We start from the raw sequence: 26,304 nt of genomic DNA on the forward strand, positions 1-26,304 counted from the left end.
TGAATACATAGATTAACAAGAACATATTACATTGAACTTTTGTAATCAGAAAATAAGTATAATCCTAATCATTTCAAGGAACGTTTTGTAATCTTTGAAATACAGTTACTCATGATTACCAAAGACACAAAACCAACCTCAAAAGCAAAAAGCATAAGGTGAGATGAGGCAATGGCTCGAGCAGGCGTTACCCATTCAGTGGTCATTAATTATAGTTGGATGAGATTGCTAAGCCCAGCACTTCACTTTCAGACTGCGACCATTACATCGCACCAAGAATTGGACACTTAATTCGCTGTCAAGATCAAAAAGAGTTTCGGTTGATTTGAATAAAATATGCATAATTAGTTCTGCTTCTCTCAGGAACTGAGCTAAGATAACAGCTTCCTGGTTTGGCAAGTGTCCAGCTATTAGCTTATAAGACAGTCCTGTTCATATATATATATATATATATATATATATATATATATATATATATATATATATATATATATATATATATATATATATACACACACACACACACACACACACATATATATATATATATATATATATATATATATATATATATATATATATATATATATACATTAACTTTATCACATACACAATTGTTCTGTGCATTAGTAGAATTACTAAAAAGGACCTCATTCAAACTGGATGGTATTTAATGGAGTTTTTATTCAAAAAGTTACAAGCTTTCTTGGACAAACAGTCCATTATCAAGTATCCGTCACAATGAGCAAACGCATAATAGTCGGCTGTATTTATATCTGTGTGCTGGGTACTTTTAATCCTATAATCGCTAGCTCTTCCTGTGTGACCTCCACCCTCTCTTGACCTTGGTCTTTCTCTGATCCTGGTTCCAGATGTCCGTTTTCCGTGCGTTCTCTTGCGTTTTTCTTCGTTTCCTTGCTACTGTGGAGTATATGATTTTTCTAGATATGCTGTCTTCAAAGCCGTTTCGGTGTTCCCTGCCATCGTGTTGTTGGCGCAAGTTAAGAAAGGCGTTCTCTACAACCAGTCTAGATGTTTTGTTGGTGTTCCTGTACAGAAAACTCATATTTTCCCAGTCTATTCTGTGATCATTTTCCCAACAGTGTTTGGCAACTGCCGACGTCTGATTATAATGCCTTATGTTCTGCAGATGTTGTTTGCTTCGCTCTTTATATGATTTGCCAGTTTCGCCATAGTACCCTTCTTCACAGTCTAGACAATGGGCTGCCATATAAACCCCCTTCTAATCTCTTCCCCTCTACCGACTTTTGTTTCTAACTATTTTATTCCTAATGGTGTTTTGTAGCTGCCTATCAATTTGAAATTATTTAGCTTCCTGTTGATGGGTGCAATAGAGTTGTTGTCCGGAACTGTAATTATTTTCTTTCCTACCAAATGTTCCTTTTCAATCCTTTCCCTCTCCCAAAATAGTTTTTCCTTGCTTTGATATGTGCCCACTCCCACCAACACTTAGGGTAGCCTAATCTCCTAAAACTCTCCCTCAGGTAATCCAACTCTTCGTCTAAAAATTCGGGACTGCAAATCCTATAAGCCCTGATAAGCCAACCCTGTCATTAATCCTATTTTTATTTCTTTCCTATGACTGGAGAACCTATGTATGTATGAATTGGAAGGTGTGTGTCTTCTTCCCTATATACCTTGAATTTTAAATTCTCCCCTACCCTCTTGACAGGACATCCAAAGAAAGGAATTTCTCCTTCCTTCTCTTCTTCTAATGTGAACTTGATGTGTTCATTTAGTTTATTTATGTTTTCTAAAAACTTGTGTAGATCTTCCCTTTCTCCTTGTAAATGATCAAGATGTCATCAACGTATCTTACCCATTTTACGATATTTAAGTTCCCTTTATTTACTTTGCCCACCTCTTCCTTTTCAAACCATTCCATAAAGATATTGGCTAGAATTGGTGAAAGACTTGAACCCATGGCCACGCCATTTTTTTTGTATATAATGGTTTCCTTGTGAAAACATTAGCGCTGAGGGCCGCTGTTAGCATTTTTATTAAACGTCATGATCTTATGTCGCATGTTTAGACCCCCTCCTCCATATGGAAATAATAAAAAGATTATGGAGGAGGGGGTCTTCACATGCGACATAGATCATGACGTTTTAATAAAAATGCTAACAGCGGCCTCAGCGCTAATAATTTTCAAGGCAAGGAAACCATTATATACAAAAATGGGGCCATGGGTTCAAGTCTTTCACCAATTCTAGCCAATATCTTATGGGAATGGTTTGAAAAGGAAGAGGGCAAAGTAAATAAAGGGAACTTAAATATCGTAAATGGTAAGATGTTGATGACATCTTGATCATTTACAAGGGAGAAAGGGAAGATCTACACAAGTTTTTAGAAAACATAAATAAACTAAATGAACACATCAAGTTCACATTAGAAGAAGAGAAGGAAGGAGAAATTTTTCTTGGATGTCCTGGTCAAGAGGGTAGGGGAGAATTTAAAATTCGTATATAGGAAGAAGACACACACCAATTCATACATACATAGGTTCTCCAGTCATAGGAAAGAAATAAAATAGGATTAATGACAGGGCTGGCTTATCAGGGCTTTACAGGATTTGCAGTCCTGAATTTTAGACGAAGAGTTGATTACCTGAGGGAGAGTTTTAGGAGATTAGGCTACCCTAAGTATTGTGGGAGGCACATATCAAAGCAAGGAAAACTATTTTGGGGAGAGGGAAAGGATTGAAAAGGAACATTTGGTAGGAAAGAAAATAATTACAGTTCCGGACAACAACTCTAACACCCATCAACAGGAAGCTAAATAATTTCAAATTGATAGGCAGCTACAAAAACACCATTAGGAATAAAATAGTTAGAAACAAAAAGTCGGTAGAGGGGGAAGAGATTAGAGGGGGCTTATATGGCAGCGTGTCTAGACTCAGAAGAAGGGTACTATGGCGAAACTGGCAAAATCTGTAAAGAGCGAAGCAAACAACATCTGCAGAACATAAGGCATTATAATCAGACGTCGGCAGTTGCCAAACACTGTTGGGAAAATGATCACAGAATAGACTGGGAAAATATGAGTTTTCTGTATAGGAACACCAACAAAACATCTAGACTGGTTGTAGAGAACGCTCATAACTTGCGCCAACAACACGATGGCAGGGAACACTGGAATGGCTTTGAAGACAGCATATCTAGAAAATCATATACAGTGCAGTAGCAAGGAAACGAAGAAAACGCAAGAGAACGCACGGAAAACGGACATCTGGAACTAGGGATCAGAGAAAGACCAAGGTCAAGAGAGGGTGGAGGTCACACAGGAAGAGCGAAAGCGATTATAGATTAAAAGTACCCAGCACACAGATATAAATACAGCCGACTATGCGTTTGCTCATTGCAATGGATACTTGATAATGTGGACTGTTTGTCCAAGAAAGCTTGTAATTTTTGAATAAAAACTCCATTAAATACCGCATCCAGTTTGAATGAGGTCCTTTTAGTAATATATATATACATATATATATATATATATATATATATATATATATATATATATATATATATATATATATATATATATATATATATATATATATATATACATATATATATATACATATATATATATACATATATATATATATATATATATATATATATATATATATATATATATATATATATATATATATATATATATATATATATATATATATATATATATATATATATATATATATATATATATATATATATATATATATATATATATATATATATATATATATATATATATATATATATATATATATATATATATATATATATATATATATATATATATAAGATAATGGGCAATTAAGAGTCACATCTCATGTTCACATTTGTTCCCGACGTTTTCGTAATTTTCTCATGCTTACGTTTTTAAGGGATCTAAAAAAGATATGATAAAAAAGTACTGTAAAACTAAAATTTTAAATTTAGACAAACTTAAAATTGTTCTTTTTAAAACAAAATGTATTAAAATTCAACAAGCAAGACACTATTTTGTACCAACCTTCCGTTAAAACAAAAGAAACACAAGTAAAAAAAAAAAATAAATGTACCTCAAAACAAGAAAAGAAGATTTGCAGGTGAAATTTTTTAACGCGGAATGCTAGGTGGGGTCTGTGAGACCCTAAATTAAATAATGGATATCCTCCATGTTATTAAAGTTGCAACAATTTTATTGTTTGCATGTGTTTTATTGGCTTAGTTCTAAAGCCAATCAACAATATATCCTTATTTTCTGTGTTTTTTTATTTATTTATTGGCTTAAATCCAGATCCTACCGAATTTCTGAAAATTTTTTCAAAGTTTTAATATTTAGGTGTTCATGCCACCTATAAGTTTATTTTTCATCATTCTTATTTACAGAACTTGTTCATAACATAACAAAACAAATGTTTCAGCAGCTATTGTGCCATAGATCTCAATTACGAAAAGTATCATAAAAATGAAAAGACACAAAAATTAGTGTTGAATTTTTATTCTGATCATAAATAATATTGACATTTACATGAGAAACTCTCTTAAAACATTATTTTGTATTATTTTTAAGTAATGCCTATGCACTGAAATATGAAAGGAAATAAGTAAACCTAAAAGTATATAAAATATCTGTGATTGGAATTCTAAAATAAATCATTCATGACTCCGGTAAACATTTAACGCAAACTGAGAATGAGTGCTCATCACAAATAGGTTTATCACAGGTATGAAATGACTTTTGTGTCTTCCTGTCTATCTTCCTAGGACAAAATCCACATCTCTTTCTTTTTGTTAGGTATTCTTTAGCCTGTGTCGCTGATGTCGAACTATCATCTTCATTAACAAATACCTTCATACACATCTTAAAATGATTTGGCATATATCTTCCGGATGACTCAAAACGACATTTATCTGTGGCAAGCATAACTGTTCTACCAATTCTGTGAAGAATTTCCTTCGATGACGATGCCCTTTATATGCTGTAGGATTCTTCATCATAAAACACACAAAGGCTTTGTAACAAGTAACATCCAATGTCCAATAAAATATAGCCAATGGCCATCGGTATGATATGCGCTTACGCATACGGTTCTTCACAAGCTGATCTAATTTTGATCAACACCCCTTTTTGTTGCATTATAGTCAAGTATAACATGCGGGTTGAAAGGTTCTTCTGGCTATGTGGCCCTGTTGAAATGCATTGAATTTAACAATTAAACAGCAGCATCCTTCTTTGGGACAAAACTACAGATCATAACTTGATCTTCCTTGGAAAAGCCAAATTCTGTCGAGTAGACCCTCCGATCCTTTGATCTTTGAAATGATGGAGGAATTTCCTTTTTATTCTTTCTCAAAGTACCCAGTATTGTAAGATTCCTGTTAAGAAGTTCTTTAATTAGGCTGTAATCAGTGAAAAGGCTGTCTGTAGTTACGTTTCTTCCAGAATTTTCAATGGTTGTCATTGGGTCACGAACCACTCTATGTGGTTGCCCTCTTTCAGCTTTTCCATCAATTTTTCCAACATAAACTTGAGCATTTAGAAGGAAATCATTTGTTGCATCTGCCATTACCCATATGTTATACCATACTTATCAGTTTTACTTGGCATGTGCACCTTCAATCGACATCTTCCTCTAAATGGAACAAACGACTCTTCAGTAGTTACATATTCACTGGTTTTGTAATTGACTTGCCATGACTCAACAAAATTCTGGAAAACGTCATATATAGGTGCCAGTCGTGCTTGTGCACCATTCTTTCGTTCGACTCGAGTGTTCATGTTATCTAATCTTAAACATCTTTTTATTTGTAGGAACAGAACTCGACTCATGGTAGCAAGATAGATAGGAGGGCCAGTCTTGGTACTAAATGGCTCATCAATGTGACGAGAATTATCCCTGTCGATTCCACATCTAATGTTAAGTCCAATCCAACTCAAAAGTTCTACTGCATTCACGTCCATCCAGTCTTCACCACACACATTACATCCCCTTTGATTAGTTGCTTCAAAAATTGTTTCAATTATTCCATCTGTTATGAAAAAGTTGAAAGTAGCAAGTTCACTGTGTGACGGAAAGTCACTGTGAATACCAGCTTTTTCGCGAACAATGTTTTGCAGTGACATCCTTCCAATTCTCGAACATTCCGTATACCACTTTGTTATTTTGTCTTTCCCCAGCTTGTAGATACGACGAGAATCTTCATTTGCACTATCACTTTCATCATCATCGTCATCATCATCAATCTCTTTATCATTATCACTTGAAGGAAGTATTTATTGTTCAAAGTCACTGACGTCACATGTATCACTACACGTATCAATATCATCATCAGGTGGGAGAGGATCTTCATCATTTCTCCCTCCTGCCCCATAGAACAGGTTCACTGGCACAGACATGATAAATAATATGAAGAATCTAATGAATAATAAAAAGAAATCCATGTGACACGGATTGCCAGGTGGGGTCTCCGGTGACCCCCGTGAAGTTCGATGCATTGTAATTCTCAAACTGGACAATTTTACATAGCAACATTTTGTGCACCTGTGTAATGAACAAGGACAAACAAAGTCAGGAAAGGAAACTATTCTAAAATAATAATTAGTAAATTGACAACATTAAAAAAATTTTGTGCAGTCATTTTGACCCCTCATGGCTTACGAAAGATTAAAGGGGGACCAGTCGGTGATCAGTAAGGATTCTGAAATAGTTTATTCATCAATGTTAGGTTTTGCCCGATGAATTGAAAATTTGTCTTTTCAATGCAAGTTTTACAGCTTTTAGAATGAGTGCTGCTAAACCAAGAATAATTCTAAATGTGTCCAAATTGTATATCTTAGTCTCATGGTAATTTTATGTCATTTCATCGTTTTACGATAATTAGAAAATGTAATTATGAGAACATTTTACGCAAGATCAGGAATAAACATGAACATGAGATGTGAATCTTCATTGCCTATCAACATGCTTGTTGAATATAGTGGTTATGCCACTCCACACGGATTAGATACACACACACACACACACACACATACATACATACATACATACATACATACATACATATATATATATATATATATATATATATATATATATATATATATATATATATATATATATATATATATATATAGTGCGTGTCTGTGTGTGTTTGGGTGTGCATAAAAGCGAGAGGGAGAATTTGTGTATATTGCGAAATCAGTTCTTTTCTCGGAAAGAAAAACTTGTAATTAATGTATTCTTTAGGCATCTGGAAAGTTATTCCTCTGGTTCTAAACCAGTCGAGCTTATCTGTTAATTCCAGCTTCATTAACTTGCATGACGTTCATGAACGAATTTCTTGGAACTCTGGTTATGAAGTCGTGGCAGTCAAATAAATGAGCAACGTGATTTCATATTCTTTTCGAATTTTGGTCATATCATAGTTTTTGTTAAAGAGAATTTTAATAGTCTATTTTTTTTCACTAACGAAATTTCTCTCATAGAATCGTGAATAAAGTTATAATTAAAACTCAGTAAAGGAGTTTTTACAGCCTAAAAGAGACAGCAATGATCAGACCACAGTGGACAGATTGATTCATGGAGTTGTCAAGGAGTGAAACATGTGATCATCTGGGGAGTGGGTAGGAAATAGGGTTCGAAAATTATCGATATCATCGTTACCTGTGAATTACCGATTGGGATTTATCTGTTGACCGTATTATGTGACCAGTTATTTTTTTTTATATAAAAGTAAGAATTGATGCAATGAGCTTTTAACTACATTATCACTAATTCATAACAAGGTATTAGGTTAACGTAAATTATTATTATTTCTTTTGATTTAAATCAGCCTTGTTTACTTTTAAGTTAAGTTTTTGCTGAGTATATTTACTCTAGTGTTTAAGTTAAGTGGCTTTACGATTGTTTATCAGTGTTGTTGCGCCTCCTCCTCCTCTTTGTGTATTAGTGAACTATCGTTTTAACGATTGTTTTATTCTTTTGCTTTGAGTGTTTATAAACACTGGAAAGGTGATGAGTGAACATGGTGGACCGGTCAACGGGAGTTTGACAAGCTCTTACCAGAACTATTTTTCCCATCGCAGCTTATATTTGGATTTATTTGGAGGACGACTTTTGATATTTACGTTTTGGACCACGCACTTGGATATTTCCTCACGGATTTTGACAGACGCAAATATACGTCTTGTGTGCGTGTGTCTTTGGATCACGGCTGTTGCAGGTGTTGTTGTCACCTGCGACCTTCACGCTGCTGTGAGGGGAGCTTCGCAGAGCTGTGTCATCTGCGACCACTGTTTCTGTCCCTTGTTCCCGTCGGAGGATTTTTACGGGACCGGTGTCGTCGCTATATCCCGGCACTGGATACTGGATTTACATGCCGTGCCCTCCTCATCCAGCTGCTATTCGGGAGAGAGCCACTTGACTCGTTAGGTGATCAGAGGAGGCTATCGCCAGGTAAGACGATTTATCGTTCCTATTCCTCCGGGACAAAGTGTTGCCCTCTGAGTACCTGGCGTACAGTTCTGGTCATCTTGATAGCAGTTTGGATAGATCACGGCCCAGTTTCAATCTGGTACTTCACTTAAGGTGAAATTATGTGAACATTTGTCAAGTTTAATTATTTATAATTATATATATGTGTGTAGTTACATATATACATTGTCATTTTTGATTCAGTGTGATAATTAATGGATTGGAACCCACATTTGCTTGTTGATAGGTAGGAATAGGTATTAAGGTTTTCCTTGTTTTCATCTCCTAACCTTATTATTATTATTATTATTATTACTATTATTAGGTTATTGATTATTTTGGCTAGCCTTGATTGGATCCATTTTTATTATACATTGCGCATGTTTTCTCTCTCGATTAGGGTTGGGTGAATTAATTTTAAAGATCCTGAGAACATTTTCTCTTGATATTTTTTGTATATATATTTAAGATTGATTTAAGTCATTTCTAAGTTTGTAATAGATAGTGTTAAGTTTTCTTGAGTTTCTGTTTTCTGTTTTCCTTGATACTGAGGTACATTTACTGACTGCGATCCTAGTAAATATAAAGACCTAATAGATCCTGTATTACAACTTGGGAGGTTGTAACACAAGGATATATACGAGAAAACAGTGAATTAAAGAAACATTTTTTCACAGAAAAATTTTTTCTTAAATAGTGATTTGATATATTAAGACAACTTTTCGGCGACCAAAAAATACACATTTTTAGTTACTACGATTGCAGTCACTGTAATCTGGAGAAGCATCATCTTCAAAAGCATAAAGTACTTTGAGATATCTGGAGATAAGCAAGAACTAATTTTCGAAACAAAATAACCTGCAGGAGAAAAGGTCTGTTTGTAGGGTAGAAACAGTGTTTGATAGTCTCCAACTCTCTTTTAGGGGGGAGGGGGAGACTAATGCTGCAGCTTCTGCGTCCATGAAAGTTGCGGGGAATGGTAGTCCACCGGGGAAGGGAGGCGGGACTCAATGTAGGTTTCACAGGGTGTTTCTTTCTTTTTAGCAGCATGTGACTCTTGCATATTTACTCTTCTTATGGCAGTGAGAAGGTTCACTGTGTCGAGAGAAGAGAGTTCTACATTTAAACTGACAGTCCCTATCAACTTGTTTCTCAGGGGGCAGTCTCTGTCACCTTTTAGGGTTCTAAAGATAATTTGGAGTTCCCCTGATCAATCCTGTGTGTGTGTGTGTGTGTGTGTGCGTCAAAGAGAGAGAGAGAGAGAGAGAGAGAGAGAGAGAGAGAGAGAGAGAGAGACTGCTTCTGCTGTAAGCAGAGTCTGGTGCACAGTAAGAAAACCCTGCAATGATTCTCATTGCTTCATTTGGGTACCTATCAATTTTGAGAGCCCTGTTGCTAAATATTCCATCAGAGTGTGAATTGTTTGAATGCAGAATATTCTGAGATGACTAGATGCTCCTTGGTGATGTATAGTGGTTCTTCTCATATCATATAAATGGCATTTTGCTTTTTATCTCAGGAGTTTTATTTTATTTGCTGAAGACAGCTTTGGAATTATATTTCCTCTCAAGTAAACAAAATTATTTACCCCTTCAGTAGCTTCTCCCATGCTGGAGGAATTATTGGGGAGATGAGTGTGTCTTATAGTCGTTGCTTTGATTTTATGTGTTGATCTCAAGGAATAGTTCCTTTCATTTTTCTACAGTCAAGAAAAGCTCTCATTGTGTTTTTTATAACTGAATATTGCTCATTTGCTATGGCCAGACTATGTACACATTTGCTTAGATGAAGACTTCTACCCTTCTTGGAAGATTTAGTGTAGTGAAGTTTTCCATTAAAACGATGAAGAGGAAGGGACTAAGGATTTACATATTCAGTAAACTCAGAATGAGTTCCTTGAAGGCAAATCCTAGCTTCTCGATTTAGAGTGTAGTTCTATGTCCGTCCCATTAGGTTGCCTTTAATTTCCCTTTGGAGGATGGGAAAAAGAATGGCAAGTTGTTTGCCAGTTCATAGGTTTTTTCGAATTCCCAAAAAGGCAATTGATTCTTTTATCATTAACTATAGACAGGACAACAGTTATGCATTCCTGTATGCATATATTCAAGGGTGCAAGGGGCCTATCTTATGGGTTAACCTACCATCCTCTGAGTCATCTTCTCAGTGCAGCTAATTAATGCACCTGGTTGCTACGGCTTACGAGACCAAGGTTTCGTCCTTCATTGTAAAAGTGGGGTGTGTCCTTATCATATGTGTTCCAGCCAGCCATTATGGCGTCTATAATCCTGACCGAAGCAAGGTTTAGTTTTTTGTCAGTAATGAAGAGTTTGTCTGTATTATCAGGTGTGTTGCAGCTAGTCCTGATGTTTATATTCCTGATGGGTTCCAGTGCAGTTAGACATGGGCGAGTTGCAGAGGAGAGGTGAATAATTCTCGTCATATTCTCAACGTGCCTTGCAACCCAGCTTACTTTGCTCTGGGGGTTAGGATGAGGTGCACTAATGGCATTTTTTTTTTTTTTTTTTACCTGATACCCAGGTGAAGCACCTCTATAGTTTGGCAACAGTGTGAGCTGATGCCTTTGCCAATACCATAGATATCAGATTTCCAATCTTTCCTTATAAGCTACCTGAGCTGCATGGACAAGAACTTCAGTCAGCAAGGCTTGCAGTTGATCTGTCTTATGTCTCCTAAAAAGTTTCTCCACTCCATTAATAACTCCAATACATTTCATCAGTTATTGAATAACTGTGCCACTCCCACAGCACATGTTGAATTGTTGCAAAAATCTTGCAACAAGGTAGAAATGCCCTGCATGGGACTCATAATGTATTCTGTGGACAAGGTAGTCATGGAGTTTACAAAGGTGGTCCGGTTTGCAAGTTAAAGGGAAGAAGATGAGGGGCAGAAGTCTTCATAGGTGTCAGGTGGACTGCAAGGAAAAATTATCACTGATTAGTGTGGGATGCAGCTGCTAGGTCACTCCGCCTTGCAGATTGCTGAATCAAGGATTTAGGTCTAACAGCACTGAACTTGCTAAAAATACGAGGGTTTATCACAATTGTTTAATATTTGACTCCTGGAAATTCCTGAAATAAGTGGTACAAGAGGCCTCCTGTGGGGTTTGCTGGCTGCCTGAGCCTGAGACAGAGGTGATGAGCATTAAATTCCTTTGCAATAATAGCTTTCCCTCTGGATGCTGCAATAAAAAGTGCCTTTGCTTCTAAAGTTTTCTGGTGAACTTTGTATACATTGTGGATGGTGAGAGTTGTTCTTTCAAGAGTAATTTCAACACTAAGTGAGTCTGCTTCTGGTCCACAGTAATTTTTTTGAAGTAGTGAAGAAGGGATTGTGATCCTAATTAGTCATGCAGTGCCTGGTACTGTGTACATCCTGAAGGAAAAGACGTTCTACCTCTTAAGTGTCTCCTACTAAAGAATATGATGGTTGTTAAGGGAAGTTTTGAACTGTGACAGAGTAAGTTAAAGGTTTATTTTGTGCTCTACTGAATTATTTTCAGCAGGTCTCTTGTCAGTAAAGAGGGCGTGGGTTGGGGTGGGGGTAGCATTGCGGTATGAACCAGCGTTGGTGCTTTAGGCAGTGTAGCTGCCTGTACTCTTGAAAGTACGATAATAGACAGAGCACCCTTGAAGAATTCCTTTGATGTTTTGTCTGTCACATTATGCCTAAAAGGAATTTTAACATCCATAGTTGATATACATTACATAAAAGGGCTGCTCCCAACAGAAGGACCACGATACATTCTGGGAACTGGTGTAAGGATTCTCAATGAGGAAATCACAGCTTGTGATGGGAGGAAAGGAAGAGGCAGGATTGTAAGCCCTGGTGAAGGAAGGGTTATCTGAGAGGCAAAAGAGAATTGGGAGAAGATGGGACAACAGAAAGATTTAATGGGAGGGGCATCGGAGGAGGGAAAGTGTCCTGAGGAGGAAGGGGGGCGGCGACGTTCATCTCAGAGGCTTAGGTTACCTATGCAGTTATGAAGGGCGTTGTCTTACAGGAGGTTGTGGAGGGATATAAAAACCTATGAAGGGAGTAGCAAAATCAAGGGAAGAACATTACTGCTGGGCATCTCCTTCATTCCTGCAATTCACTGTATTCGAGTATGACACCGCATGATGGAATCCTCAGCAATTCGGAGATCAGGCAATGGTGGAGTGCATGGCCTAGTGACTGGCCAAATATATGGCCGTGGGCGGTGGAAGCCTCAGATTCCACAACTGACCTGCTGACACCTGAAATAATATGAGAGCTCAGGGGTATACAAAGAGGGGAAGAATCTCCAGATACTAAGGTCCATTCTTAAATATTCTGGAAGTGCATAAAATTGCAGTGGTCAGAGCATTGGCACGATTCCAGTATTTATCTGCAGTTTTTATGAAGGGCTGAAGTAGTTAAAGGGAGCTTTGGCAAACAGTTATGGACAAATGCCTTTATCTTTTTCTTTGCGGGGTCCAAGAGAATAAAATCTTTCTTTGAAGAAAATCCACAAAGGCCTGATAGCTTGGAGTGAGAGTGATATCACCCCACAATTAGGCTGATCTAAGATTTTGAGTGAATGCTTATTGGTTGCCAGAGAAGTTACCTTTGCACAGGGCAATTCAGAGGCGGTTACTCGGAATTTGGGAAGGGGGGGAGGTGTTATTTGAACACTATTTCCAGTTTTGATGGTTTGAGCAAGGCGAAAAAACTGAAAGAATAAATTCTGTAATTTTCTGTCCTTACGTCTATTGACTTCGGTCAATCTATCATCCTTGGGGTCAACTGGGGGGAGGAGGTTTGATAGTGAAGTGCGGGGATAATTATTGGTCTCAGCAAGGTCAGGTGAATCAATTTCAGTGTTGGGAAGGGTTGAAACAGCTTCATTGTCCGAGTCTTCAGACTCCATTGTCTTCCTTCTGGTGGGGTCGGGAGCAGTAGGGAGAATGAGGGAGGAGAGAGACGACTATCTCTTCCGCGGCATCGTCCCCGTCGAAAGAAAGAGAGAAAAAGAAACACACACACAAAATAATATATATATATATATATATATATATATATATATATATATATATATATATATATATATATATATATATATATATATATATATATTGTTATATATATATATCAAACATATATAAGTCTCTTATAAAATATATAAAAAGTCACTATATACCAAGTCCACAATAGGTGGAATATATAACAGATTGTACAGAGATGGAATCAATATAGGATATATATAAAAGCTATAAAATAAAACCTTTATATTTAATACAAACTTTTAGAAAGAAATGACCACTGAGCCTCTTACAAAATACATTAAATAAACACAAAAATCAACCACACACTAAAACATCGAATAACAAACACTCTTACACCAAATTAAGATAGGCTATACAATTACACTTTAAATATATATATATATAAAAGTATATAGGATGTCGAAAAGACAGAATAACCTAACTTAATACAGACTAAATGTTTATAAAAAAACTGCTTATATTAAGTGAGCTGTAAATAGTAGAAGATATAAATATAGCCTTCAAATCACGGGTATAGGGGCATATATATATATACTCGATACCTATACCAATATATAAGATAGGTCCCTAGGCAGTATTACTGAACCATATAGTAGACAGGAGACAGAATCACTTTAATATATATAAGACGATCATATATATATACGGCCGTCCGACGGGCAATCACACCTTACCAGTTAGATAGGTCCCCCTTATATAGTGTTACTGGACCATATATATAGACTGGAAGAATAAATCAATCTCCCAAAGCAGCAGCAACTGATGAAATATATAGGTATATATATGCTCCAGCGATAATTCAAAATCAATCAAAGAATAATATAGGCCCACACAATGCTAAAGGTCCAGAAAACAACTCTCTCAGTCCTCGTGAGACAGCGCCGAATACAGCTCGGATGATATATATAAAACCAAATGAAAATAAAACAAGCTCATTGTAATTAAAACTATACAAGTCAGAAATGTCAGGGAGGAGAAACAGGGTCATTACGTTTCCAAAGAATAATTACTGCCAAAGTGGCTTATTCAAAACAAATTAATTTACGTTAAATTAAACAGTATATACATATATATATAATATATATATATATATATATATATATATATATATATATATATATATATATATATATATATATATATATATATATATATATATATATATATATATATATATATATATATATATATATATATATATATATATATATATATATATATATATATATATATATATATATATATATATATGTATATATATATATATATATATATATATATATATATATATATATATATATATATATATATATATATGTATATATATATGTATATATATATATATATATATATATGTATATATATATGTATATATATATATGTATATATATATATATATATGTATATATATATATATATATATATATATATATATATATATGTATATATTTATATGTATATATATATATATATGTATATATATATATGTATATATATATATATATATATATATATATATATATATATATGTATATATATATGTATATATATATATGTATATATATATATATATATATATATATATATATATATATATATATATATATATATATATATATGTATATATATATATATATATATATATATATATATATATATATATATATATATATATATATATATATATATATATATATATATATATATATATATATATATATATATATATATATATATATATATATATATATATATATATATATATATATATATATATATATATATAAATGAATTTCACCCCACTTTCATTCCATGTCGTACATGTCTTGAACAGTGCAATTTGAGCTTTACGCAACTATGCACCTAGTTGACCAACCCACTTATGCATGCATACTCGATCATAGACAGTCTCAATTTCGAGTGGTTAATTCAATGTCTTGATAAGATGAAAATCAATAAGTTTTTCCAGTCCACCAATTATGAAGGGTATTGTCATTAATTCAAAAGAAGGATTTCCATCATTACAATGATATGCGAAAGAATTTCCACCCAGTCTCCGGGTGAACAAAAATAATATTTAAATCAAAACAGAACATAGAAAATTGGATTTCAAAAACAAAACGGGGACTAAAAAAAATCGCAAGACCAAATCCCACAACAACACACTACCGCTAAACAAGTCATGTAAACTTATGCCAGTCATCATTTGGTTAAAACAGTCTTTTGGTCAGTTCGGCGACATGACCCCGCACTTCTCACTAAATGCTCATTAACCCAGAGCATTGTGTCCATTGACATGAGTTCGCAGATGCGTCACTGTGAAAGAAGTGTTAAGAATATAAGTGTACTCTTTGAGTCTTTTATTAGTTTGTGTAGTTACCCCCTACCAATTATGTACTCGTTTTCCCCTATATGTATTTTGGTTTTGTATTTTTTAATATGTCTCTTCCTGTATTTGTGTTGTAAATCTTTAAGAGAAGACATTGAAATAAATATCTTTACTTGTTTGGGCCATTATGAAGTTTATGTAATGTATAAACAAAGAAGTACTTATTTTTCAACAGCTCATTTTGTATCCACGATATTAACGAGAGTAATAAGCAGAGTTTGATTTAAGATGGCTGCCTCTCATTTATGAACTTGGCCATCTTTACTTTAGCCTTGAGATTGCCTCAGGATGTACATTTTGGTGCCCAGAGCCCGATAAATAAGTACCTTTAGGAGATATTAAGAAGCCTAAGCTGTGAAACGTGTAGATATGGCAACAACAGAGGAATTATTGAGGAGACAGTTGGTTGCCAAAGGTTGGTTGACTCGGTCTGTTAATGAGTTGCAGGATTTGTTACGAGATGAAGCTTCTGATAGCGAACTCTTAGAGAGTGCAGTTAGTGTTTTTGATAAAAGACTAGCAGTGTTAGGTGATCTTCAAGCAGCAGTGGAATTAGAAATAGACCTTGCTGATTTAGAGGCAGACATAGGTGAAACCAATAGATTTCACGGAAGTGCCAGACAGGTTAGGGCTGAAGCAGCCAAATGTTTGAAAGGTGTTAGTACTGAGACTGACACTGCATCTGTTTCCAGTAAAAATAAATCAGAAGTGAAGTTACCCAGATTAGAACTTCCCCAGTATTCTGATGATTTGACCGAGTGGCAGTCCTTTTGGGAAAGATTTGGAGCGTTACTTGGCCAGAGTGAGCTGCCAGTTAATAGCAAGTCTAGCTACTTGCAATCATTACTTCAAGGGGAAGCACTAGCAGTTATTCAAGGTTAAGCACTTACTTCTGCTAACTATAAGGTAGCCTGTGAGCTGTTGAAAGAAAAATTTGGTCGTCCAGAGAGAATAATTTTTGCTCATGTTCAAGGCTCACTGAATGTTTCCTTTGCACCCAGAAGTAAAGGAGCTTATGTCGAGTCTTTGTGGAAGTTACAAGACCAGCTGTTGAGGCATGTGAGAAGTTTAGAAGCCCTTGGCATCAGCGGTGACCAATATGGCGTGGTGTTGACTCCAGTCATCCTGTCTCGACTTTTGCAAGATGTGCGATTGGAATGGTCCAGGCAAAGTGCAGGACATGAAAGTGATTTAGAGTGGCTTCTTAAGTTTCTTCAGAAGGAGATCCAGCATCATGAAAGGTCTGAAACCTTTAAGGAGTTATCCATGGAGAAGAATGTGCTGCAAGAGGCCAAGAGAAAAAAGGTTAGTTCAGCAATAGCCCTGCAGATGTCATCCGAGGAAGATCCCCAACGGCGTGCGTTTTGTCAGAAGTGCCACCCTTCTGAGCAGTGCTGGCAGATATTACAGTTAGACAGCCATAATCGTAAACTCAAAATTCATGAGTTAGAACTGTGTTTTAAATGTCTCTGTAAGGGACATCTTTCCAGGGATTGCAAAATAAAAATAAAATGTACTCAATGTACTGGGTTTTATAATGTGTTATTTTGCAATTATGGTAAATCCAGTTGTGAAACTAGTAAATTCCCAATTAAATAAAATACCAGTAATAAGTTAAATGATCAGGCTAATGTACAATCAAATGATGCTATCAATACTGGGACTGCTAAACATGTTGGCATTTCTCATGAACAAAGACTGAAGAGTACTGTACTGCAGACAGCTAAAGTTAAAGTTCTACAGGTGGTGGAAAATGTGTTGAGGCTGTTGTAATGTTTCATTTAGGAGCAGATAAGACCTATGTAAGTTATAACTTTGTTAGCAGAATTAAACCTAAGTGGGTTACATTTAAGTACACTTCATATTCAGCTTTTGGTGATGGGATATGAAAAAAAAAACATGAGAGAATGGAGTGTGTATGATGTGAATTTAATCAACACTCAAGGTAATAACCTTTCTATACTTGCAGTTGGGGTAATGTCCATTTGTCTCCTTTTGAGATGTCAAAAGGTACCTGATGACATTTTCCAGTCCTTTTCACATTTATAGTTAGCTGAGGACTATGGTCATGACCGGATCTCACTTTGGATATTTTGATTGGTATAGATTATTATTGGAGGTTTATTAAAGCAGATACTATTGTAAGATTTGAGGATTTAGTGGACCATGAATCAGTGTTTTGTCTGGTTCATGTCTGAGGGCCCATGGGGAGAGTATATCTCACCAACTGTTGTGTATTGATATAGCTAATAATGTTAATGAGTCTGATTTGCATAAATTTTGGGGTTTAGAAAGTGTTGGTACTAATGTAGAGAAGGATAACCATCCCAAAGACCCAGTGTTAGATACTTTTGAAGGTACAATTGTGTATGTTAAGGGCAGTCATGATATTGCTTTGGCTTGGAAAAATAAAGGTGCTAAATTGAGTTTACTTAATATAATGAGAATAATGCTAGGATGAGATTAGCTATACTCAGTCATAAATTTCAGAAAAACCCTGATCTGAAAAAGGAATATGACAAAGTACCTATGAGTTATGACCAGGACGGTATTATTGTTGAGGTCCCTTTTTCTGAATTGGAAAGTCCTTATCCCACTCATTATTCGCCACATAGACCTATAATTAAAGACAGCATTTCCTCAAAGGTTAGGCCTGTGTTTGATGCTTCAGCAAAAGGACCGTTTTGTTCCGATATATATGAGTAGCTTGAATTAGGTTCAGTTGCTCCATTTTTTTCCAGCTGATCCTCGAGAATCGTAAGTTTGGCACAACTACATTACTATCACCTGCGTAACTTTTTTGATCTCGCGTACTTTTAATATTTCGCGGTGGTGCCACATTTACGATTCTCGAGACCAGCTGGAAAAATCGAGTTTAGTAGAATTCATTTCAGTTGTCACACAGTTCAAGTTTTTTTTCCCTTTCAGGGTCACATTTGTAGAAGACACTTACTTATAATATAATCTTTGCAAGGTTAATTTAGTGGGCACAAGTTTTATCAAAGAACTGCAAAAACATGGAAAATTGTTTGGCATAAGCAAGATAAAGAATGTAGGGTACGAAGATTTGTTTAATTCATACCTTTATGTACTTTACTAAACACGCAGTCAGAAAATGACAATGAATATACTTATTACAAGCTTAAAACTGGTTTTGTTGTGATTTTTGCTCTTTCCAGTGAAATTCACGTAAAAAGTTTGGTGGTATTTTGGCTGGTTTTGGCTATACAGTTTGGTGGTTTTTTGGCTGGTTTTGAGAAAATTCTAGTGGGGAAAGGTGGCAACTATCTGGGAACCCTGGCGTCAGACTTCGCCAGTCAGGTTCGTAGCAGCAACGAGGCAGGTTGAGGGCAGCAGCAAGCCAGCTGGAGTAGCAGTAGCAGGTATCCGTACCTGCGAGTCAGGTCCTGGCAGCACAGCAGTGGAGAAGTTTTGAGGACGAGATGGTTGCCGTGTCGGCTCTGTCGTGGTCGTACAGTGCTGGAGGAGGACGTCTGTACTGTTTTTGGGGACGAGATGGTTGCCGTGTCGGCTCTGTCGTTTTCGTCCGATGTTGGAGGAGGACGCCCAGTACTGTTGTTCCTTTATGCTGCTGGATTTTGTATTAGCTGTAATAGTTATTTTACAGTTTTTTCATTATTCGTATGTTTGTTTTTTTTGCTGCCTGTTATTTTTATATTTATGCTGCCTGTGAGTTATGTAATTATTATTTTAGCTGCCTAAGTATTGTTTATTATTGAGCTTTTGGATTGTTTATCAATTTGCTTATGTAATTATTTTTTTTTGGTTTTGATTGTTGCTGCTGCTGTTAAGCGATTAATTCATTTGTAATGTTTTTGTTCATTTTAGATTGAACCTTGACTCACTGAAAATATGTATATAACTTTATTGTAAATAAATTAATTTTAAGGTAACTTTTTGGTTTCGTTCAGCTCCTCCCTCCTTTGTTTGTCACCTCTCGTCAGTCATTTCAGCCCAATTGCTTGTTTATTTTAAAGAACCTGTCGATCTCGAGGGGCGAGATCATAATACGGGTAAAGATATTTATTTCAATCTCTTCTCTTATAGATTTACAACACAAATACAGGAAGAGATATATTAATAAATACACAAACAAAATACATATAGGAGAAAATGAGTACATAATTTATAGGGGGTCTAAACAAATTAACGAAAGACTCAAAGACTACTCTTATATTCTTAACATACTCCCCACCATAGGAGCTCCCAAGCTCCTATAAAATAATAGAGTAAACACAATCAGATCTCAGGGTATAAAAAATAAACTACTGTTCACTGAGTTCACAATTACCAATAAGTAACCTTATTTTCAAGGCTCTGCTTCATAAATCAAGTAATGTACGTCGCTTTATATCACGCCCTCTCCTAGATATCCTCACCTCATCAAGATTCTTAGATTCATCAGTGTTCTCAACAACAGCATCCTTATTCTTATCCTGTATAGGACTCTCTACAGAAGTTTGAGCATTTCCACTAACATTTTTTACATCACAGAAAATCTTTAAATCATGTAACTTTAGAATAGACTGGCACAACACACCGTCAGCAGTTCGTACATTAACACATCTTCCTATACCATCCCTGCCAGGAAATAAATCAGTAACTATGCTGAAAGGCCAACTCATTCTAGGAACATTTTCTTCTCTTATCAAAACAACAGAACCTTTCCTCAGATTGCAATTAGGTTTAAAGCTCTTTACTGTAGGGGGTAAATTCCTTAAATAGTCATCACTCCCCCACTATAATCAAATATAGAGCTGACATCTTCATTATAGTCATCATCACTCCTCCTCCCTTATATTCTTCATTGGGAAAAACAAAATCATTTGCATCAACCTCAATACTAGCATTGGCACACAAGCTTAAGAAGGAAGTAGATAACCATTTGGGACCTTTCAGCCATATGTTGTTTGAAGTTAACTGATCACCAGTAACCCCTCTGGTCATCATATCAGCAGGGTTATCTTTGCCAAGGCAATGGAACTAATCACTAGGAGATGTTAATGTTTGAATCTCAACTACTCTATTAGCTATAAACGTTCCCCATTTAGTGGGATTACCCTTTATCTAAGAAAAATGAGACTTTAGAATCTGTCGTGCAAACTAAGTATGCATTATCATTCAAGTGTAAAGCAGATTTCACAAACTTAATTAGATGAGCACCCAATAAGGCTCCAAGTAGTTCCAGCCTAGGCAAGGTAACCCATTTGATAGGAGCCACTTTAGCCCTAGCAATAACAAATGATACATGAAATTTCTTATCAGATTTAGGCATACATAGATACACACAGCTACTGTAACCTTTCTCTGATGCATCACTGAAGGCATGTACTTCCGAAACCTTGTGCAGAATTCAAAGATTAGCATGGAAAATAACATCTATTAACTTCAAAGTTTTTAACAACCACAACACTATCAATCCATTCCTGGAACTTTAGTTGCACATTATGAGGTAAAATTTCATCCAAACCAAGTCCTAGACATCAGATCTCTTGAAACAATACTTTTGCATATATGATGAAAGGACTTTTTAAGCCAAGTGGATCAAATAATCTAGCTATCAAACTTAACCAATTTCTTTTAGTGTAATTAAACTCAAAATTATTACCTGAGTTGAAACCTTTAAATGAAACACATCTTCTGAGGAATTCCAATACATTCCTAACAATTTTGTTACATCCTCAACCTCTGGTTCAAAGTACTGATAATGCTGGTTAATCAAAAAATCATTGTTAGTGTGCCACTTAAACAAAGTCACACCAACATCTAATAACATGCTCTGAGCTTCGCTAAATATTCTGCTGGTTTCCTCAACTGTATCTGCACCTGAGAGCCAATCATCTACATACAAATTCTCTTTAAGCTCTTGTACTATAACTGAATTATTGTATGAATCTAAACGATGTTTAATAGTAGCATTCAGTAAAAATGGACTGCTGGTATTCCCAAAAGGCACTCTCACAAATCTCATAACACGTACTATATTACCAAATTTCAACAAAAAGCTATGAATATCCTGATCAGGGCGTTGCACACCAATCTGCACAAAAAACCAGATTCCACACAATCATTCAAAGAAATACCAGCAGGTTGTCAAGAGTGTCAGTCGACAATTTGTTGCGGAGATCATTCTTTAATATATTTACCTGGCTAAAATACCCGTTCACACTCAGCATTTGCAATGGGCAAGCTTAAGAGAGATAGTGCTACTGCAGCAAGCCCTGAAACCATGATTCCTGCACTGTCCTTGTTATTCAGAAGATAAATCCAATATTTAACTGTGTCACACATGACTGATGGAGGTGCTGCAAGAAACTTTCTAGCACGTCACTGGTTCTCTAATGTTCCAACAGAACATTCAGTCATTCTTTGAGTTCTGGAACGATCTTGGTGAAGGACAATTCACTGATGTCTGTTGGTGCTAGCAAGCTCAGTAACTCCAGATGATTTCCACTTACAGGCACTCGTTTCTTAATTTCCCTGACTGCTTCCACGAGAAACTGCCTACACCTAGAAAAGAAGAAACACTTTATTTCTACCTCCTTTTTATGAAAGAAAAAATGGTATTGTTTGAGCATTTATTTTACTGATATTATTTTCAATTCTGTTTAATTTATCAAAATAAATTGCAATTGATTTACTGTATTTGTCACAAGCTAAAGACTAATAAACAATACATGTATTACCTCTCCTTAATATCAGCCTTGGTTGCTTCTGGAAGCTGAGATGCAGAACATGCCATCTGAAACTCTGCACCATAGAAACAAGCATCAGTGTGCATGATGTGGTCTTCCCAGTTTGTCTTTTGACTCATTCTGTTAGGATTCACAACTCTTGACATAATATCACATTGAAAGTCACTGAGTTCCTTGAAAAGCTTACTAGGATCTGGAAACACATCAGGCATTTAAATTCAAATAATTACAGAAATGGTAAGTCAAGTAGACTGAAAGAGTATACGAAACTAAATGTGATAATAATAAAACAGGTGTTTTAGTATACTTGTAGAATAAAACTGCATTAGCATAGTTGTTAGCAGGTTTATTTTTTGCTTTTTACTGATAATAGTATTCTTTGGAGCACATATTCACAAACCAGCCAAATTTCCCACCAAACCCACCAAATGCAAAATTTCCCGCTAAACCAAGAAAAAACCAGCTGTTCACGACAGCTCGCCAGCAAGAAAAAAAAAAAAAAAAAAAAAAAAAAAAAGGAGGCAACAACCCACTAAGGGAACAATCGACAAACGATTGTTCCTAACAACCTGTTTAGGCCATTATGAAGTTTATGTAATGTATAAGCGAAGAAGTACTTATTTTCCAACTGCGCATTTTGTATCCACGATATTAACGACAGTAATAAACAGAGTTTGATTTAAGATGGCTGCCTCTCATTTATGAACCCGACCGTCTTCATTTTAGCCTTGAGATTGCCTCAGGATCTACAAGAAGAAACATTTCACATAAATAAACAAAAGTTCACGGAACTGACATGAATAAACTGGTAATAAAAAGAATCACACCTGTATTCACAGGCCGGAGTGAAATTATGTCTTCTTTTTGCTATCTGATTTTATGTTTCTTTTTTGTTTTGCCCATTTATTTTTGTGTGATTCTTTCTATTACCAGTTTACTCATGTCATTTCGATGAAGTGTTCTGTTTATTTATGTGAGATGTTTCTTCTTTCACAGTGACGCATCTGTGAACTCATGTCAATGGACACAGTGCTCTGGACTGTTTTAACCGAGTGATGACTGGTATAAGTCTGTATGACTTGTTTAGGAGTAGTGCAGTGTTGGGAGATTTGGTCTTATAATTTTTTTTTTTAGCCCCGCATTGTATTTGAAATCCCATTTTCTATGTTTGGTTTTGGTTTGACCACGATTTTTGATTCGGGAATCAGTCTATGACGCATTTCCTTTAACTAATCAGTGCCTTGTTAGATTTTCGAATATAGTCTATTTTTGTAACTCGGAATTTAATTCAGTGGTCTTGGTTAATTATGAGTTACGTCAGAGAGAGGGACTCACAACCAAGCAGGTGTGTCAGCTGAGACTTCCGGTGGATAAAAAAAAAGAGGTAAGTACATCTTTTAGAAGACGTGACATATACAAGCAAGCATATACAAACTGAAGAACTGTTTACAAACAGCACAAAATTTCTTTTGAAGAAGACCAGTATAAACATATGTCCATTAAACACAGTCCATGTAAATCAAAATACCAAATCGTGTAAGATAATGTAAAGTAAATTTTTGTAATGTTACCTCGAACACGAAAATGTAGGAGTGGTGACTCGGGACATTTTAATCACTGAATTTCCTAATTCCATTCTTATGAATTGGGGTAAACCGTCATGTTTCATACTCATGGGGTGTGGAGGTAGTAGTAGGATGAGACCGTTGCCCTTCACTTAACCACAGACCTCAGAATCTCAAAGCACTTGCTTACATCGTGAAACAAATAAGCAAGGCTCAATCACTTAAAAAAAAAAAAAAAAAAACTATCCTTTAGTATACATGAGAGTGCAATAACACTTCTTAACCACAGATTTTAAAATTTTAGTACGTGCTTCAGCAGTGAAAGAAACAAGAGTGACCCAGTCACTTCTAATAAAATTCTTTCAAGGAATTGTTTATTTAAGTTTGATTAACAATGATTGCCAATTGTGAAATAAAGGTTCGTTACACATGTGAATGCTACTACACTTTATTGAAATAAACATGTCAGAATTTCTGAGATGGGATTGGGATTGAAAAGTCACAAAAAAAAACAAAGAGGAGACGCTTTCACAAAAAAAGAAAAAGATATATATATATATATATATATATATATATATATATATATATATATATATATATATATATATATATATATATATATATATATATATATAATATATATATATATATATATATATATATATATATATATATATATATATATATATATATATATATATATATATATATATATATATATATATATATATATATATATATATATATATATATATATATATATATATATATATATATATATATATATATATATATGAGTAAAATTAGCTGTGTGCTGCATGTTATTTAATGTAACTATAATGGACATTGAATTTATAATACCCAATAAAAATAACAAGCATATTTTACTTTTAAGAGCAAAATACTACTGACTCAAGATTGCTCACGCCTCACAGCCTTGGACAGGGAAGTGTCAGCCGTGTGCGTTCAGTGTTCATTCATCGTCTGCTAAATCTATCATAATTACCAGGTTAAGCATCGGTGGCAAGCTTGAAAGACCGAATGATTCAGAAGTTGTGTGTAGCATAATCATCTCATCGACAATGCTTTCTTGTCTCATCCAAACCAAATGTATTTGGAGAAATGGGTAACTTTAAACCTTAAGAATATTGTAAAGACTCCAAGGATCCTGAGTCCATTTAAATCATGCTCCGACAGCAAATGATTTTGAAGAAAAAATAGGTGTTTCATGTTCCTTGGCTCCTCGTTAAGCCTTGATCACAGTAGCATAAAGAGAAACTGTGATGCTGTATTAACGAATATTGTCTTATATTGGATATCAGGTATCACAAATTACTCTCTGAGAAATATTTGTATTATGATGTCATCATCATTAAGGTCTCAGGCCAATCTCCAAGCTCGATTAAGCGTTAATTTAGTTGGAAGCTTAGTTGGGAATTATAGGCAATGCATTGTCCTTTATGCTCATTGTCCATTCGAACAACCAGCATCCCTCCAACTCAATAAATACAGGGTAACTCAAAATATATATCGGAGAAGTGTAATCCAAAATAAAGTATTACTTCTAAACACATCTTTGAGTTATATAATAAAACAAAATATAAAATACATTTTTCAATGCATTATAGTTAAAACTCTAGGTCATACAACGTTAGATATTAAATATTTTATTTCATCCCACCAACATCCCGGAGACTCATTACACGTACTCCTCAGTGTCAGTCAAACAACTGAATTACACAACCAATAGCTGAAGATTATAGAAAAAAAAACACCCTTTCTGCAGTCATACGTACACTAAGTAAGAAATTACAGTATTAAGGGATAATATACTTTCTTTCTGACCATTTGACTGGAAGTGAGGAGTCTGTGTAATGAGTCTCCGGGATGTTTGTGGACAGAAATGAAATATTTAATATCTAACATTGTATGTCCTAGTGTTTTAGCTATAATACATTGAAAATGTATTTTATATTTTGCTTTATCATATAACGCAAAAATATATTTAGAAGCAATACTTTATTTTGGATTATACTTCCCATATATATTATATATATATATATATATATATATATATATATATATATATATATATATATAT

General features: G+C 35.0%; 1 protein-coding gene across 1 annotated transcript; it reads left to right on the forward strand.

Annotated features, from left to right (window-relative positions):
• Positions 1-16,291: 16,291 nt before the first annotated feature.
• LOC136836139 (uncharacterized) lies at positions 16,292-19,270 on the forward strand. Its single transcript, XM_067100136.1, has 3 exons — positions 16,292-16,724; positions 16,896-17,227; positions 19,154-19,270. The coding sequence occupies exons 1-3, from the start codon at positions 16,292-16,294 to the stop codon at positions 19,268-19,270; spliced, it is 882 nt and encodes a 293-aa protein (XP_066956237.1).
• Positions 19,271-26,304: the final 7,034 nt, after the last annotated feature.

The sequence above is a fragment of the Macrobrachium rosenbergii genome, chromosome 56 (assembly GCF_040412425.1).
Source record: "Macrobrachium rosenbergii isolate ZJJX-2024 chromosome 56, ASM4041242v1, whole genome shotgun sequence".
In the NCBI taxonomy this organism is placed as follows: domain Eukaryota; kingdom Metazoa; phylum Arthropoda; class Malacostraca; order Decapoda; family Palaemonidae; genus Macrobrachium; species Macrobrachium rosenbergii.

What these genes read in the sequence shown, in the direction of transcription:
- LOC136836139 (XM_067100136.1), top strand. Translation starts at nt 16,292, where the DNA reads ATGGCAACAACAGAGGAATTATTGAGGAGACAGTTGGTTGCCAAAGGT. An exon ending in TGGAGCGTTACTTGGCCAGA is followed by an intron (nt 16,725 to 16,895) that starts GTGAGCTGCCAG and finishes CTCATGTTCAAG; the next exon opens with GCTCACTGAATGTTTCCTTT. An exon ending in AAGAGGCCAAGAGAAAAAAG is followed by an intron (nt 17,228 to 19,153) that starts GTTAGTTCAGCA and finishes TTGGCTATACAG; the next exon opens with TTTGGTGGTTTTTTGGCTGG.